An 18161-nucleotide genomic window follows, 5' to 3' on the forward strand; every position below is an offset into this window, starting at 1 on the left:
GTACTTCATTTGTTTCTTTTTGAAGCAGGGTCTCCTGCAGCCAGGGCTGACTTCACACTCACTGTGTGGAGGATGACCTTCAGTGTTCAGTTCTCCTGTCTGCACCCACCTCTCACTCAAGTCTCAGATCGTAGGCATTTACCACCATGCCAGCTGTTTGGGCTACTTTAAGTGCCACCTGGGTCTTTAGCCAACCATAGTTAGATCCCTGAGTCTAATCGTGTGGGATAAATTCTAATGCAGCATCTTAGACATGTTAAAACCCTCCTACAAAGTCCTATCGGAGCCACAAAGAGAGCTTGGCCTTTGTTTTTTAAGGATTTGTATATAAAATACTGTAAACAACTTTCTTGACTATTGTGGATAAAGAGTATCTGATATTCGGCTTAACCAGAAATTCATTGATATTTCTAATTTAGGGTATGCTACATGAACACTTGACTAATTGTGGTGCAAATAATAACAGCATTGAGAGTTTGGTCAGGGCAAAGATGGCCAGTTTCCTGATGATAACTGGGGTGTTGGAGCACGTCCAGCATGGACAGACCCATGACCTCAGGTTTGGGCTTTCACGTGGCTGCCGTGGGTTTCTGAACTCTCAGCTGATCCCATTGTTGTCTTTAGCAGTTTGCAGCTTGTCCACCCTCAAGCTTTCACGTCCTGGGTGCAGCTGTCCTAGGTCTCTTACTACCGTCCTTCTTTAGGGATGTAGCGAACGTATTGAATCAGGATCCCTGCCATGTAAGTCCTTGGATCTGTTAGCATTTCAGTGTGCTTTCTGCATCTCTACGGGACTGAGGCCACAGGACAGTTCAGTCCTAACCCACCTGCCCTTAGAGATGCCTTTCTCCTCCTAAAACATAGTGTGGGAAATAGAGATCTCTACTAAAGAGATAGTTCCAAAAGAATTCAGCTCCAGTCTGACTTCTTAACTGTCAAGTAATTGTCCTTGTATTGTCTTAATTGTTCTTTATATTGTCCAATAATGCAGTGACCCCTTAGAATTGGAACCTTTATGCTGTTCACAAATAAATGCATCTCCTTCAGCCTGGATCATTGCCTTTTACCAAACAGTGGATTATGGACATGGCTGTTGTTTAGTATGGCTACGCATGTTCATAATAGTTTTGTGGGAGTTAAGAGAAAAAAAAATGCAGGTAGTCAGGATGCGCCATGGGTTTATCCCCTCTTTAGTGGGATTTTAAAAGAATGCTACTTCATTATTTGTTTAGTACTGTAGGTATTTTGTGTAGATAGCACTCATACCATGCGAGTTTTGCCAGCTACCTTGGGCACAATAAAACAAAACCTTGCCTTAATGTTTACTGCTTAAAAAAGGATGGGTAAAATGTCAATATTTACCTGATTTAATATTTTTTCCAAATCTTAAAAATTGTCAGTGCCATATATGTGACCCTAGCTATTGCAGAATGTATGCTTCACTTTGTCCCCTTCTTTGACAAGAAGTTGTAAGATCATTTAAGATGACTGTTTGTGACCAGAGCCAATCAGCGGTCTTGAGCCATTTCTCTGTGTGTGACGTCTGCCTGTTGTGGATATTGCGTTTCTGCTGCTTACCTCTGTAATGTGTGGGAATTGCCTTAATATATATCGTGAGAAGAGGGAACAAGAAACAGGTAAATTAGCTGCTCCTGGTGCTAAAGTCGGAGAGCAGCAGTGGCAGTCGGGAGCTCCAGCCTTCTGTGCCTTTGGTCCATATACCTTCTTCTCTGGACCATTAAACCAATCATAAGGCAAGCCTCACTCAGGGTTAAGGGAAACTTCAGGGAAAGTTGGCAAAACTTTATGGTGACCATCAGTATGTGGATCATTATCAGACTGCCAGAACATGTTCTGGGAACCATTTGTACATCAAATTCTTCATTCAGAAATATCGTGAACATTTTTATGATTATAGTTAAAGCAATTTTTTTCTTATAACTGATAAATGTGCAGAAGTTGCCCCATACCAGCTAAAACAGGGAAACTAAAAAGCAGTTACACTGTAGGTTGGCTTGTCTTGGTAATTGTATCCACATATTGAACAAATCTGTTTCAGGCTTCTCTTTTATGGCTGTGCTTAGTATAAAGCCATCCCGCACCCAAGGAATAACTGTCTCCACTTTAGTGGTCCTGCAGACACAGGGGAGAGAGCGGGTTTGCTTCTCAGCTGGGGCTCTGCAGTCGGGGACAGACACTTGCAGACAGTCCTGCAGAAGCTGGTCTCATTTGTATCTTCAAAGTGAGGAGGAGCTCTGGTTTGTCTGGACACAAATTACTGGTAATACAAAGCTGCTGGTTGTGTTTAGATGCTCAGTCTTCTAAAATGCAGTCCTGCTGGCTCTGCACTGTAGCACTGTGGTCACTGCTCGATGACCACCATAAGTATCTTGACCGTAGCATCTAATTTTTTTTTTATTAGTCTGTGATTCAGTTATGGGACAGATTTGAACTGTAAAAACAATTCCATTCTTCATGAGAGGTTGGAGATAAAAGGGCACTTTATATTTTAGAAGAAATATTTTTAAGTAAAAATGCAGCACACTTACTGAATTTGAAAGTTACTTTGAATCAAAACCAAGTCTTAAGTCCCTCTTTCTCCCTGTTTGGGACAGATCACATTGTATCTATGTGATACAATGTGCTATAAAAATGCAAAAAGGGGGAAAGGCCTTACCATATAGAGGCTGCCCATACATTCTGTGACTCTACAGAACCCTGAGTAATGCACTCTGCTAATTGGAGTTTGGAGTATGCGGAGCTTTGAATCACTGCATTAGCCAGTCCTGGTCTGTTTGTGTAATAGAATTGGGTGTGCTCTTGGGAGCACGGCATTTCTAGCATCAAGTGTGCTCACTGACATGGTGGGGTTTTAGTGCATGTGTTGAGAACGCTGAGCTTCCCGGAGTGTGCGGTGCTGTTGTACAGTAATGATGGTGGCAGGCGTTCCACAAGAGGCTTGGTGTGCCCTACCATGCTGTCTCTCATTCTGTCCTTACAGTAGGCACAAGCTGCTATTAGCTTTCTTTGCAGGTGAGAACTACAAAGGCCAAGTGACTTTCCACAGGTTCCTGAGGTGAGATGTCAGAGCCGGAAGGGCTGCTGGTTGTGTTTCGGAGGCTCATTCTTCCAAAATGCCGCTCTGTAGCACAGCCACAACTCTGCCTTTCTCATGTGGTGGAGACTTTGCCTTAGGCAAAAAATGTGTTACCAGGAGTTGCCAGTATTTTTCATTAATTGAATTGTTTCTAATATATAAAACCCCTCCAATTAAGGGGCATCCCATGGGCATTGTAAAACAATCTCTTTGTAAAAGTACAGATTCTTATTAATATGGTTTATTTTTTATATTTTGATTTATATTTAATGAACGTCTTATTTAAAGTTGCACAGCAATAAGTATTTGATTATATTGATAGCGTGTGTTACTAAAAAGCACTATTCCCAGCCCACACCCTACTATCCCACACCCTGCAAAGTAGAAACATTTGGTTGCACAATAAGTTACAAATTGTGTGGGCCAGCCTTCCCCCACCCCCCCTGTCCCCAGGACAGGGTTTCTCTTTGTAGCCCTGGCTGTCCTAGAACTCACTTTGTAGACCAGGCTGGCCTTGAACTCAGAAATCCGCCTGCCTCTGCCTCCCAAGACAAATTGTGTATATTTTTAAACATACTTTGTGGTGCTGAGAGTTTCCCGTGGCTTTGTGCTTGCTAGCTGTGTACTTGTCAGGCCACACGCCCAGCTCCCCTATGAATTATTTGTGTAAAGAATTATGTATTCTTCCTATGGCCCATTTTGCTGTGTTTACTCCCGCATTTTGAAGAGAAGCACTTTTTTTGGGCTGTACTTAGAGTCATTTGGGTCAGTGGTTCTGGTCCCCAGCTCAGCAGCAATGAGTATCATTGGGTGGGGATCAGAGTCTCAAGATGTGTGGGCCTGGTCATCTATGTTATCATTAGTTCTCCGTGTGATTCACACACATTCCAGTTGAGGATCGCCAGTCTGTGTATTTTACATGCCAAGAATATTCTTCCGGTCTTCAGTCTTGCAGACTCTGCTAACTCACACCTTCTCTGAGGAGGTCCTCTGTGATGTGGCTGGCACAGACCTGCTGTGTCCAGGCTTCCCGTTTAATTTGGAGTATAAGAAAGGGCTGGAGTCTTAAAATAGTCCTCAGTTAATTTAAAGTATCCAGGGCTGGAGGCCAACACATTTAGATTTTGGTAACTTACATGATGTGAAGCAAGCATTGCTTGGAAGACCCCAGTAAGTTCTTTCATGTGATACTTTGTCCAAGGTCTAGCCTGTTCTAAGAGCTGTATCGGATCCTTGAACATTTAGAAATGAAACAGTGACACTGTTTCCAACAGTGCTAACCCTTGGTAATGTTTATATATAAAGGATCTGAACTGTTAATCTCCTCTCCACTTCGAACATCATTCATTGGTGCAGAAAAGCTGTATTGTGGAGGCTTACAGAAACTCCTCTCCTCTTAATCCTTAAGGGGCCTGCTTTATCTAAAGCAGTGGTTCTCAGCCTTCCTAGTGCTAGGACCCATTAATACTGTTTCTCATGTACTAGTTGACCCCCTCCCTGACACCACCACCATAAAATTATTTTTGTTGCTATTTCTTAACTAATTTTGCTACTGTTAGGAATCATAATGTAAATGTAGGATATCTGATACTTGACCCCTGTGAAAGGGTCATTTGCTTCCCAAAGGGGTTGTGACGCACAGATTGAGAATCTCGGATCTAAAATGTGCTAATCCATCGGCTCTCCTAGAGCACCTCCATTTCTTTTCAAATAGCCCATCCAAAAAGGAATCATACTCTTGCATTTTACTGTGATTATGAAACTGATAAATAGGGTTAGAACCTGGGTTAGAGCCAAACCATAGAGCCTCGTGCTGAGGTTGAAATTAGGCCAGAACTTTGGGAAAGGGAATTTGGCTTGCATCCTCTCTTCTTGCTTAGAGACCACATTCTCCCTTACCTCTTGGCTTGCTAAACAGAGCTGTCTTCAGGGTTTCCCCTCTACCATTAGCCCTGAAGGAAATAGCCAAACATTCCTGAGGGCTGCGATCAAAACAGGAAACAAACTGGTTAGGGTCTTCTGTGACCTCCTTGGTGAGCCTCTGGGTCGGGGAGAAAAGGCAAAGGTGTGAAGATATGCTGAGACTTGTTGTTTGGGCAACAAAGACACTAATAAACTTCATCTGCACTTCAGAGGTTGGAGACCCAGCAGCGAGGCCCCGCTGAGGCCTAGAGGCTGGGGTGATGAAGGGTAGTGGGGGCCTGTGAAGTGGTAGGGGCCTGTGAAGCTTCCGTAGGTGGCGCTAGAACTTGGAGAGGGAGGGCTGCCTGGCTGCCCCTCTTTAGAAGGGCAAGAGGCTAGAGGTGCTTTGCTTGTATTGAAGTTTGCCTCAGAGGAAGGATTACATTTACCTTGCTAAGCACCTTGCAGCAGAGGAAGTCTGACTCCTATTTGTTTATTAGAGCCCCTCCCTCCTGGCTGCCCAGCTCTTGGGCTGAGCAGTGGTCCGGTCCCTGAAATACACCCCTGAGAAAAGCACTGGGTAGAGGAAGCTTCCGTGCTGAGGGGTTAGGCTAACACAGGCTGATGCAGTGTCTTAGTTTTGTCTTATCTCTGCACTTCTCTGATTAAACTCCTGCCTCCTCGTAGTGCCAATTATGGATAGCCAAGTTGGTGTGTTTCTTCTCTGAAGAAAGAGCTTTAAGTAACCAATGGCAGACCTGGCTAACACTTCGGTGTTCTGATGAGGTGGATCTCTGGATGAAATCATGTAAGAATTCACATTAATGAGAAAACAAAACGAATAACGCACAGAATGCTGCTGGGATCTTTTGGTTAGGGCAGTCCAGGGCGCGGTCCGTAAATTTTTATGTGGTTTATATGATGTGCTGTGCTTCACAGTCTGGCCTTTGCATTAATTTGCCATTGTCTTTCTCAAATATTAATGAAGTGTACAAGTGAGTCTGTTTCAAACAGCCATTTTTAGGTTGGATCTAAAAGAAATCTTTTCCTTTAAAAAATAATTTTTCAAGAAGATGGAAAGTACTTGATTAGCAATTACCAGCAAGGTCTCCTAATGTCTTTCTATAAGCTGTTTAAGCTTAGTATTAGAAATTAGGGCTAGAGGATTTAATTAGGAAGCTCACAGGATGCAGTCTCTTTAATTTGGGATTTCCCTTTGAGAAAATTATGTGGTTAAAGAAGGAATATGATATTTCAGATAAGTTGGCTTTAAAATTGCATTTATTGTCTTCATCTTGGGCCCCATAGTATCTGTACTGCTGATCTGGAGACTGCATGATTTGAATTAAAACATTTTGTTTTCAGTCTGGACGTTGTAGTGCAGGTTATTGGACTGTGTGCAGTAGTTTTGAGTGGGAAAGGTTTAATGTTAGATTTGGGGGTGGGGTAAGGATTACCTCATCTATTTTACCAGTTATGAATCAATACTGATTCCGACACATTTAAGCAGACTAGTGTGCTGGGTAACAAATAGATGCACTGTTAGGAGAGCGTCACACACCAACACTTGTGCGCTTAGACCTAGCTTCTAAGAAGACAGAAAACACCCTCTCCCAACCCTGGCCACCCTTTCAGCCATAACATTGCATTGCCTTGCTTCCTGCCTTTAATTTCCCCAGGGGTTCTTTTTATTTAGGAAAAGGGTGAAAGATGTATTTGTGTAAGTGCTACAACCACGGCTTCTGTTCAGTGCTCTAACAAAGAGTATGTTACTTGAGTACTTCATGCACGGGCCTCATTTTTTTCGGAAAAGAATGTGCTGTGAAAGGAATGCTTTCAGGCCTGTGTGTTGAGTTCATGTCTGCCAGTTTATTCTTGCTCAGAATTTTTTAATGCTTCAAGTTTATAACCATTTTCAAGCTGAGAACTTATACTCAGATGCTCAGAAGGGCCAGCCTTTAGAGCTTACTGGTGTGTTGGAAAACAGCTGTCCTTTTGTGATAGTACAGCTCTCTGTCCCTTATAAAACCCAACTTAATACTTATCCTTACACACAAAAACAGTCATTTTTCAAAATAAAAACCTCTTTTTTTTTTGTCAGAATAAAGTTTTCTTTTAAGGAAGTTCATCTCTGTTAAGAGTTAATGTAGATGACTTCACTGTGTTCATGTATGAAAATTTTGTTCCTTCTCTGTTTTTTCTGCTGAGTATACTGCTGGTCTGTCACTTTAAGATCCAAGAACAAGGGCTGGAGAGATGGCTCAGTAAGATCCGCAGGACTTGAGCTCCTGTCCTGGGACATCCATGTCCGGGTGGTTCTCACCCCCTGCTGCTTTCACTTCAGGTGAACTGATGCTCTCTGAGCCCTGTGAGTATCTGCTGACACACAGGTGCACACTCATGCAGGCACATCCTCAGCAGTGAAAAGAAATCTCAAAAAAAAATCATCCGAATGCACATCACACTGTGCAAAGTCCAGTTGAGCTATTTCTTCAGAGCACTGTAATGACAGTTGTAGAGCCTTGGGGTCTCTTAGGGAAAGTCCTTATTAGTGCTTTTGTTGATGGGGGTTTGTAACTGCTGGCACTTTGTGTTCCTGTGGTTGGGTTGGGGTTCTGTTTCTGTTTTTGTTTGCTTATTTGTTTTGCCAGCTTGATAGAAGCTAAGGTCATCTGAGAAGGGGGGTTGGCTATATAGACAACCCTGTGGGGCACTTTGATGGTTGACAGTTGATGTGGAAGGGTCCTGTCCACCATGGGTGGTGGTACCCCTGGGCACGTGATCACATATTGTCTATGAGAAAACACACTCTGAGCAAGCCCTGAGGATCAAGCTTGTAAGCAAGTGTTCTTCCATGGCCTGTACTTCTTTCTGTTCCTGCCCAGGCTCCTGCCTTGAGTTTCTGCCCAGACTTTTCTCAGTGATAGAGCTTGATGGTTTAGATCTGAGAATTGCTAAGATGAAATCAACCCATTTCTCCTCAAGTTGTTTTTGGTCATGATGTTATTCCAACAATAGACACTGTGTTTCAAGGTAAAACCTGTAAGTAATTGCAATACATGCTCATTCAATAATAGTAGTAAGTATATATTAATAGAAATAAAACCTTTATTTTTTTTAAAAAGAAACTTCTGTAACTCCCAATAAAAATATTTTGCTGAAAGGAGTGACATTATCTATGTTTGTGCAAACCTCTTTACTATTTGTCCTTAGGAAAGTCCAGCCCTTGTGCTTATCTGTCTCTGTTACAGTGAGCAGTCTGCATCATGCCAGTCTCTTGAAACTAAATATGCATTCAGGAGAAACAGTGTAAAAGGTCAGGAGTGTCTAGGTATAATTATGAGAGATTTTATTATCGTGGTTGCTCTGAAAGGCACTTGAGGATTCTTGGGGGAGGATTTATATCAGGTTTTAAAAATCACTGTATTACAACATTTACAAACTTACAGTTTTTAAAATGCAGTACATAAGTATTTTTAAAACTTTTTCTGCATATGAAATTGACACAGTGCTAAATAGAAAAACGGGGGAAGAGCTGGGAGGAGATGTGACTTTAGATTTTTAGGTTTGTTCTCAAATCAGAATGATTCTTCTAATGTTTTCCTAGACACACACACACACATACACACACACACACACACACACCCTCTGTGATTGCTCTTTATTTACCAAGCTTCCCCAGGAGAGCAAACCTCCTCCCTCCCAAAATTCCAGTAGCTTAGAAAAAGAAAGTGTTCTGGATGAAGGGAAAGCGCCCCGCCCCTCTTGTTTCTCCAGCTGGGAAGGGAAGGAAAGGGAAATAAAATTTAATGAGCACTTTTACTATGTGCCAGGTGCTTTGCACATGGTATTTCATTTTAATCCCCCAAACAACCTTGCAACATGCTTCTAGCCACGTACTTGCACAAATAAAGTGAGACTCCAGAAGTCTGAATAATGCGTCCAAGGCACACAGCATCTAAGAAGCAGAACACACGTGGGGCCAGAGTCTCTATTCCAAGGCCTGCATGACGCTACAGTGCCTTACACGTTTTCCCGTCTGTTCTCAGGGTTAAACCGTGGAGATGCGATGTTGTGATAAGAAAGCCTGTTGCCCTGTGCATATTGCTCCTTGGAGTGACTTCTGATAGATTCAAGAGTTTTAAAGTTTTGTTTTGTTTTAATTTTCATGCATCAAGACCTCATCATACCATTTAGCTCATAGCCACCCCCCCCACCCTCTTCTTGCTGCCCTTCACCTGCCCACAAAAGAAGTCGCCCTTGTACTCTCATGTTGAAGCTCTTCTGTTCCTGCCACTCCCCCATGCTCCTCCCTTAGTATTGCTTACACATGCACACATAATCTGTCTCTCGATTCTGTGTGTGAGCTAACACCCAGAGTGAGCCCAGCACAGCAGACGCTTGTGAAGCTCTTTCCCTGATGCTCTCTCTGACTTCTCTTAGCCATGATTGTCTGTTCATCCATCCATTTTGCCACAAATGCCTTGATGTCTTGGTTTTTGATATAAGGTTTCTCTGTGTAGCCCAGGCTAGCCTCAGCTATCTCTGCTTCCTGAGTGTTGGCTTTAAAGGCATGTGCCACCACTTCTGGGCTGATTTCTTTCTTTTTTTAATTTCTTGTTGTTGTTGTTGTTGTTTTTTTTTTAATGGCCAAATAAAATTCTATTCTGTTTGTATACCACTTTTTCTGTAGCCATTTACCTGTTGATGGTTTTGAGGTCTGTTCTGTTTCTTGTTTCTGTTGTGAATATCATAGAAATAAGCATCGTGTGTGCAGGGCTCTGCTGTGCTGTGCTGACTTTGGATGTGACCCCAGGACTAGTCTAGCTGGATCATATGGTCGTTTATTTTTGTCTTTAGAGGAGTCTCCATACTGTCTTTTTCTGTTGTAGTTGCATCAGGGTACAGCTGTGTGCAAAGGTTGCTCTTGTCCCATATCTTTGGCAGCTTATTTGTGGTCATGTGTTCTCTTGATATGACAACAGCTCTGACTGGGGCGAAGGATGTTTAAAACAGTTTCTCTGACAGTTAGTGGTGCTTTTCAGGTATTATCATTCCTTTGCCTTTTCTTTCCTTTCCTTTTGGGGGGGGGGGCGGGGCAGAACACTGTCATTTCAGTTCCGTAGCCTGTTTTGATTGAATTCTTTAGATTTTGTGGTTCCGAAAATATTCTAGCTGCTAATCTCCTGTCTCATGACAGGAAAATTTCCCCGTTCTACAAGCTGTTTCTTCTCACTGATGGTTACTTACTCCCTGGGGTTATTTCTTGTCATTGGAGTTCTTGCCTGTGCCTAGCTTGAAGTGTTTTCCTCTCTTTCAATGTTTTGTTTTTAGGCATAACAATTAGGGTCCACCTTGACACACTCTCACACACTCTCTCTCTCTCTCTCTCTCACACACACACACACACACACACAGGCCTTAACCCCAGGGTGGGTGTGCATAAAGTGAAGAGAATGAAGAAAGGCAGGCTGGCAGACACTGGCTGGCCCCGGAGCTCTGACAGAAATGCTCCAGCAGCCCAGAGCATTTATTGATTATACACTGCTGCATGGGGAGGCGAATTTATTGTGTATGGCTGAAGAAGGTGGTGTGTTTATGAACATGGAGTTAGGTTTCAGCCTAGGTAAAGTAATATCAGTAGGCGGTCTCTGTAGGGAAGCAGTTTCAAGTTGTACTCATCTGGAGAAGGAAACAATGGTTGGTTATCATCTCTGTCACTGGTGTAGGTAAAGGTCAGTCTTGTGTAACATTGGACTTGGACTGGAAGAAGGCTGTACCCTTGCTCTGAGCCTGACCCATGCTTAGGAGGCATGAGGTCCTGGACATGGCGATCATGCCAGTGATGTACATTCACATAGGGCTTCATCCACTCCCCAAAAAGGCGTGGTGGGGGTGGGGGGTGGGGGTGGAGGTGGAGGTGGTGTGCGTATGTGTGTGCAACTGTGTGCATGCGTGCGTGCGTGCGTGCACAGAGTGAGAGAAATGGAAGTCATTCCATTCTTTTACATGTGAGTTTCTAGTTTGCCTAGTGCCATTTGTTAGAAAGGCTCTTTTTTCCTGATGTATATTTTTGACACCCCAAGTCAGATGGCTGTGGGCCTATTTCTAGATCTCTCTTCCATTTGTCTCTGCATCTTTTTCTAGCACCATACAGTTCTTGTTACTTGGCTCAGTAGTGTGACTTGAAGTCAAGTGTTGTGATATCTTCAGCTGAAGTAAAAATACTGTTAGAAAGAACATCCAGGGGAGACAAAGTGGGCAAAAGAGAAGGAAAGGGGGAAGAGGACGAAAGATCACCATACTGGAAAACACACAGAGTTAGATGAACTAGTGAAGGGAATAGAAATATGAACAAAGTCCCCTAACAAAGTTACACGTTTAAAGTACAATGTAATGAAAATGATACAAAATGTGAAATAAAAGAAAAGAGAGAGGAAGTAGCTTGGAGTAGCTTCTTTCCTTAAAAATCAGAGATGCCGGTGTATGCGGCATGGGCTCCATTTGCTAGGTGTGTATGGCACAATGCGGTCGTTTGCTAGGTGTGTGCAGCGTTGAAGGCCTGAGCAGCTCTGAGCTTTCCCTGCTTTATCTGGTGCAGAGAGTGTGGGTGGGACACACCTGCCGTCCGGCCAGAGCTGTCTCCCTGTAACCAGCTTGCTGTGTCACTTGGTGTTTTCAAGTGGGGACTTGGCATGTTCCCCTGCCCGCTGCAGCCATGCTAGTTTTCTTTCTGCATTGTTGCTGTGGTGTTTGTATTGAATGAGGAAGTTTTCAGTCTCCCCTTCCTCCCTGGTTTCAGTCTGGCTGTTCAGACTCTGCAATGCTTTCTATTTCATTCAAAGACTTTTCTCACTCCTAGAATTTCTCTCCAAAGATCTATACCTTGGGGTGACTGAGGTTCTGCCTGGGGTGCTTCCCAGGTGCGTTATGAGCATGGGAAACAATGGCAGCGCTGAGCTGTGCTTGGGCAAAGACCTACCTACATATTGGCTACCCCTCCCCCCACAGCGTGGTGCAACTGTGTGTGTCGAGTATTCCACAAGGTTCAGAGTTCTGAGATCCGGAAGTATCAAAAAGATAGATACCTCCTCCAGAGGTTGGTCTGCCCACTGACCGCAGGCTGCATACTTACCCCAGGCTGCAGGCTACCCAGAGTTACCCTTGGTTCATAAGCTTGGCTCCCTGGCCTTGAGGGAGCCTGTCTGTCCCTGTGCACGGTCTATCTGAACCATGCCTCCGATGCCTGCATTTTTGACCTGCCAAGGGTCTAGTCCTCTCTCTCTCTCTACCACTGCCTCACATCTGTGCCTCACTCTGGGGCTGTGGGGCAGTAAAGTCAGACCCCAGGACCTGGTCCCTATCATCGGGTCTTCAGGGCAGCTCAGTTTTAAATAGTAAGCTCGTTCTCAGAATGGTGTCCACTGCTCTCTTAGTTATATACAATGACAAACCAGGATTCTGATGGTGCTGGAGGAATCACTGAGCAGACCCAACCCAGGTGCAGTGGAGACTCGTGGGATCCTATGCTAGGCCAGCCTGTCTCTTTTCCTTATTGCTGGCCGGTTTGCCTTTCAAAGAAGGCTCCCATTTGCCCTCCTGTTTGCTGCAGAATCTCCCAATCACCCAGTGGGCTTCCTGCTCAGCTTGGATGACTGGGGTTCAGTATGTATTTGGTCTCCTCAGTGCTTCCCACCTTCGTGACTTTCAGAAGTCCTTCCTCTGTCCCTTTGAATAATGCCTTGGCTTACCCTGGCTTCTCATTACACAGGTTAGCCAGTTTGTTGACCACCATCTTACCAGGAGCTCTTAAGCCAACTTTGTGGTTTTGTTTGTTTGTTTTTTGTTTTGAGTCAGGGTCTCATTATAGCCTGGTCAGCCTTGAACATACAAATCACTGCCCGTCTATGCCTCTGCCTCTGCCTCTGCTTCTGGAGTGGAGTGTTGGGATTAAAGTCGTGTGTCACTACACCCAGGCCCAAACATACTTTAGGAGGTGTCCTATAGTAATTTCTTCCATTTTAATGATTTGAAAATGTGTCACCAGATAGTACAGGATTGTCCCCTTTTCTGTGCCCTCAGTGCTTGTCCTAAAACAGGGAGTCATGGTTTGTCAGAGCTCCAGAAAGACAAAGCCCATTCTTGGAAAGTTGTCTCCAGTTCACTTGGCACCTAGAGATAGCGAGAGTGGAGAGGAGGTGGGCTGCAGGAGAGGCGGGGTGTCTTCCCGTGGGGTGTCTCCCTTCTTGCTGTGGTGGAAGTACACATAGGCTCCCTGCTCCTCTTCTATGTGCATTGGCGTGATGTTAGGACACACAGATGTTAGTGCAAGGCCAAAAGTTGCTCAGGTTGAAGAGGTCAGAATACCATTCTGAAATCCTGAGGTCAGCGTAGTGGGCGTTCTTCATACTGACCCCCTGTCCCATGCTCTTAGAAACTTGTCCAGAGCTGTCTTTTCCATATGAACGTGTGGTCTTTTTGTGTTGAGATAAAGCCTTGTACCTCATAACCCTCACCTGAAGGCAAAGGGAAAATTACCCCAAATTTGATCAGCCTATGTGTTAAATAACTGCTGTGACATCAGTTTAGAGAGGTCTGGCTCACCTGACAGTAGTGCTTTTCCTAACAAAGACAGGCCATATGAATAGTCAAGGTAAAGAGTCAGGGAGAAAGCCAGGGAAAACTCACAAGGATGCCTCCTGTTCCCTGGTCAGCTGCATAGCATGGCCAGGCATAAGGCCCAAGCAGCAGTTGAAATACTTCCACCAGGGAGGCTGGAATTCTTAAAGGGATTTGGGCGCTTGAAAGATGACATTAGAATTAGGAAAACAATTAATGAAATACCTTAATCTTTGGTGAACTCAGATTAATGAGTTTTGTGATATATTTTGGGTTTGTAACCTCATATCTTTTGGGTTGTTTTGAGGGTCAAAATATTTTAAAGTTTGATTTAAAAATCTGAATAGAACAATAATCAGTGCTTCCTGTAGCAGTTGGAAAACACATGGGGCCTATCTTCCAGCATCAGTGGTGCTATATCTGTATTCATATACCCGCCGTATCTGACTTGTAGTCTGGCGCTTACATGAGAAGGATCATTTTTGCACTAACTGTTTGCTGGTTCCATCAGTTTCCTTCAGGACTGTTTCTCTTTAATGGTAATTGGTAGTGTTTAGAATACCTGTTCAAGTATCACCTTGGTGACTCTTTATGATGATGATTTCCTGTGTAGTGTGCAAGCGAGCAAGCAGGCGTGCATGTGTGTACACCCCACACATGTTGCTGAAGATTGATCTCAGGGCCTGTGACATGCTAGGCATGTGCTCTCTTCCCGGCCCATATGGTCAACTGTTGAGTCCTACTCTTTTGAGTCCTCGGATGTGGGCTTTGTCTATGTTTAGAATTCTCCGGTATCATTTTTATAGAGGGACAAAGTCTCTCATGTGGTGGACAAGGAGAAAGGTGATCATGTTAAGTGGGAAGATGTTCATTTTATAAATGTCATTTTACAACTCTACATGCTGTGGTGTCTGGCTTCTTCTATACATGTGACATATGGAGACAATTTTTCTTGAACTAAATGTCTAGAATATGGTTGGAGCCTTTCTTCTGAGTCAGACATTTTTGTCTCACCTCTGCCTATCCCATGCATGTTTTTATTATTACATATATTACTCTGTATGTGCTGGCTAAGGCAGGGTTACCCAGTTACCCTCATTTCTCACTTTTTGACATTTTTCAGGTATTTACTTTGTGTATTAACATTTTTTAATAGTAAGAATGTAAGAATGGAAGACTGCAATACATTTACCCTTTATTTAAGTACTTTCTCTCCATAGAGAACTTTTTATCAGCGGGATAAAGGAAACTAGAATGTCTACTTAAATAAAAAAAGATTTTATGTATTTTAAAAATGTGAGTACACTGTCCCTGTCTTCAGACACACCAGAAGAGGACATCAGATCCCATTACAGATGGTTGTGAGCCACCATGTGGTTGCTGGGGATTAAAACTCAGGACCTCTGGAGGAGCAGCCAGTGCTCTTAACCACTGAGCCATCTCTCCATCCCCTAGAATGTTTATTTTTAAATAGATTATATTTGTAGGGGAGGGGGGAAACCCAAATATCTATTATATAAAAGTTTCAAATTTTCCTATTGTGAACCAATAGTTTGTGTTTATGGAGTACCCTTTTAAAATCTTTTTTTTTTTTCATAAAAAAAGAAAAAAGAAAAATGTTATAACACATTTATCTTATCAAGATGAAATTACCTTTCTCTGGGAGGTTTCTGTTCTTTGGGGTAACTCAGGAGAGGCAGTAAGAGGGGAGCCAGTGTCACATACGTGAATCCTTGCTGTTGCCTGCCCGTCACTCTCAAGCCAATAGCAACACTTCTCCAGTTTTCTTGTGGTTTGTGAAGGGGAACTCAGACCTTGGTGATTTGTTTTTGACATAGCATAAATAGTAAAGAGCCAAGGAAACGCAAAGGGCCTTCTGACTTCAGGTTTGTCCCTCACCCATAAAGGCGACTCTGGGGGCAGTGGCTGAATGAATGCTTATCTTGTTTCTATGCAGCACCATCAAACTTGACTGTAGCTTTTCCATGCATTTAGGGAAGAAGTAGAGGTTTGTTCGCTGCACAAGTAGGTACTGATTGGCACTCAGTGGTTGTGGAAAGCATTTGCCTTAGCTAGAGCTCTCCAAGGGCAGGCAGCCTCCTCAGTAGGGCAAGCATTATATTTCTAGATTGTTGTATATAGTATACAGCTGGCCATTGATGATGGAACTTACAGAAGATTCCCATCTGGTTCTGAATTGAAGGCACATTGCCTTCAATGCCCTTTTCTTATTAGTGATATCACACTGTGGAGCAGGTTATATAACCTTGTATCTAAGCTTTCCTCTGTGCAGGATTAAAAATATAATCTCATGAGTTACTCGGACTGTGATATGCATGACCAGCTCTCCCTGTAGCTGCTGTTGATAGACGCTCCAATTTAGGGGCATATATCATATATATGTGAGTATATACATACACATATATATTTATACACATTGAATATATACACTTATAGAAAAGTATTACATTAAAAAGGTTCTCTGTTCAAAGTTTGTGAAAGGGACTTCTGCTACATTGCTGTGTAACTGGTTTTGCATCATGGCAGACTAGAACAAATGTGAGGGGGCAGTTTGAGGAAAAGGAAAAATAAAAGCCAGGTGACTTACACTTGAAATTTGACACATACAAGAAGGAACTGGATCTTGGTCATGTATCCCACTCATGAGTACTGTCGTGATGCTGTAAAGTAATTGCTTGCTGGGCTGTGACCAGGGCATTCTGCAATCCGTGCACTGCAGTCTGCTGGGCCAGGCACCTTGGTGCTGTTGATTGACACTTGCCTTCTCCCTGTTAGAGAAATCCATGGTTATCATTGGCATGAGTGTTTCTGCGTGTTTCTCCTTGCTGTGCTGTCCAGAGCCACCTGTTTCCAGAGTGAGGACTTGCCGTAGCGTCTCTATGCCGAAGCTGACCTCTCCCTTTCTTGTCACCTAGGTTTCCACTTGAGTGGCACAGTGACAGAACCTGCAATACAATCGGAGCCAGAAACCGTTTGCAACGTGGCCATCAGCTTTGATCGTTGCAAGATTACCTCAGTGACCTGCAGCTGTGGAAACAAGGACATATTTTATTGTGCCCATGTTGTGGCACTGTCTTTATACCGCATCCGCAAGCCAGATCAGGTCAAACTACATCTTCCCATTTCAGAGACTCTCTTTCAGATGAACAGAGACCAGCTACAGAAGTTTGTTCAGTATTTGATCACAGTGCACCACACAGAAGTCTTGCCAACTGCACAGAAGCTAGCAGATGAAATTCTCTCCCAGAATTCAGAAATCAACCAAGTTCATGGTGAGTATGACAGATGATGTAATTTTTCTCTAGATTATTTTTCATTTACCAGTCCAATTATGCATAAAATGAAGTGAGAAATGGGTCCTCAGTAATGCTCTCTGATAAGAGAAATTAGCTTAGCTTTATAGCCTACAGCATTTCCTGCAAAGTGTTTTATGCTAGAAGGCAAAGCTCTTTGAGGGAGAGCTAGGAAAGTAGTCTCTTTATGTGTGGCTCAGGCTGGCCTTCAACTCAAGATTGTCCTCCTCAGCCTCCTGCTTCTGCCTCTCACCTTCTTGGAATTACGTGTATGCCACAGTGCATTGTGTGTTTATGTGTGTGCATATACCCACTTAGGGAAGTGGATAACTCTTCATATGAAGTCTGAAATTGGGTGCCTATTTCATGCTTACAATACCCCAAGTCACATGAGAGCCACCTGCAAGTCTGCAGCCATGTGCAGCTGGTGCTAGCAGACAGTACCGCGTTGCTGTGGAGTGCCCCGGGTATGACGCTGGGTTTTGGTCCATTTCCGCTGTTGATGGGCCTTGTTGACAGCAGAGCTGCTCTGAGCATTCTTTTAGAAGTCCCTTGGTCCTGTGCCGTGTGTGCTTTCTGTGTCAGAGGCAGATTCGTTCGGTCATGCCAGGCCAGCTTGCCTTAAGTAGCTATCATAAGGGGTGTGAAGCACTTCACTTGGAAGGGGGCTGCCCTGTTAAATAGCAAGGGTATAAACAACTCTGCTGCAAAGGTGCCCTTGGCCCACGGAAAGGGCGTGCATGTGGGAGCTTCTCTAGAAGGCGTCTGCGCTGTAGTGTCATTTCATCCAGCCCCTGATGCCTTGTGAAAATCCACACCACCCTCCAGTTATCTCCGAGATTTCTCAAGAGCATCTAGGGCAGTGGTTCTCCACATGGAGGTCGCAATCCCCTTTAGGGTCATATATCACATATTTACATTTCATAACAGTAGCAAAATTACAGCTGTGAAGTAGCAATGAAATAGTTTTATGGTTGGGGTCACCACAACATGAGGAACTGTATTAAAGGGTCACAGCATTAGGAAGGCTGAGAACCACTGATTTGGGGCTTAGTAAATGTTTCAGTGGATAAATAGGATCTAGCTCTTTATTTTATTTTTTTTTTCTTAGTTCAAATAACCTATGATCACTTTGATCTCTGAATTTTAATTTAATTGAAGGTGTCATCAATAATTATATATTCAATGCATTTACCTTGCTTTGAAGGTTAATAGCTCCCAAAGAGTAT

General features: G+C 43.5%; 1 protein-coding gene across 1 annotated transcript in view; it reads left to right on the plus strand.

The window, feature by feature from the left end:
* Zswim6 (zinc finger SWIM-type containing 6) overlaps positions 1–18161 on the plus strand; it is a 160199-nt gene that overhangs the window by 83624 nt on the left and 58414 nt on the right. The window contains exon 2 of the mRNA XM_052159520.1: positions 16555–16911. Coding sequence (XP_052015480.1) covers positions 16555–16911 — 357 coding nt within the window. The remainder of the gene's footprint in view (positions 1–16554; positions 16912–18161) is intronic.

The sequence above is a fragment of the Apodemus sylvaticus genome, chromosome 16 (assembly GCF_947179515.1).
Source record: "Apodemus sylvaticus chromosome 16, mApoSyl1.1, whole genome shotgun sequence".
NCBI lineage: Eukaryota > Metazoa > Chordata > Mammalia > Rodentia > Muridae > Apodemus > Apodemus sylvaticus.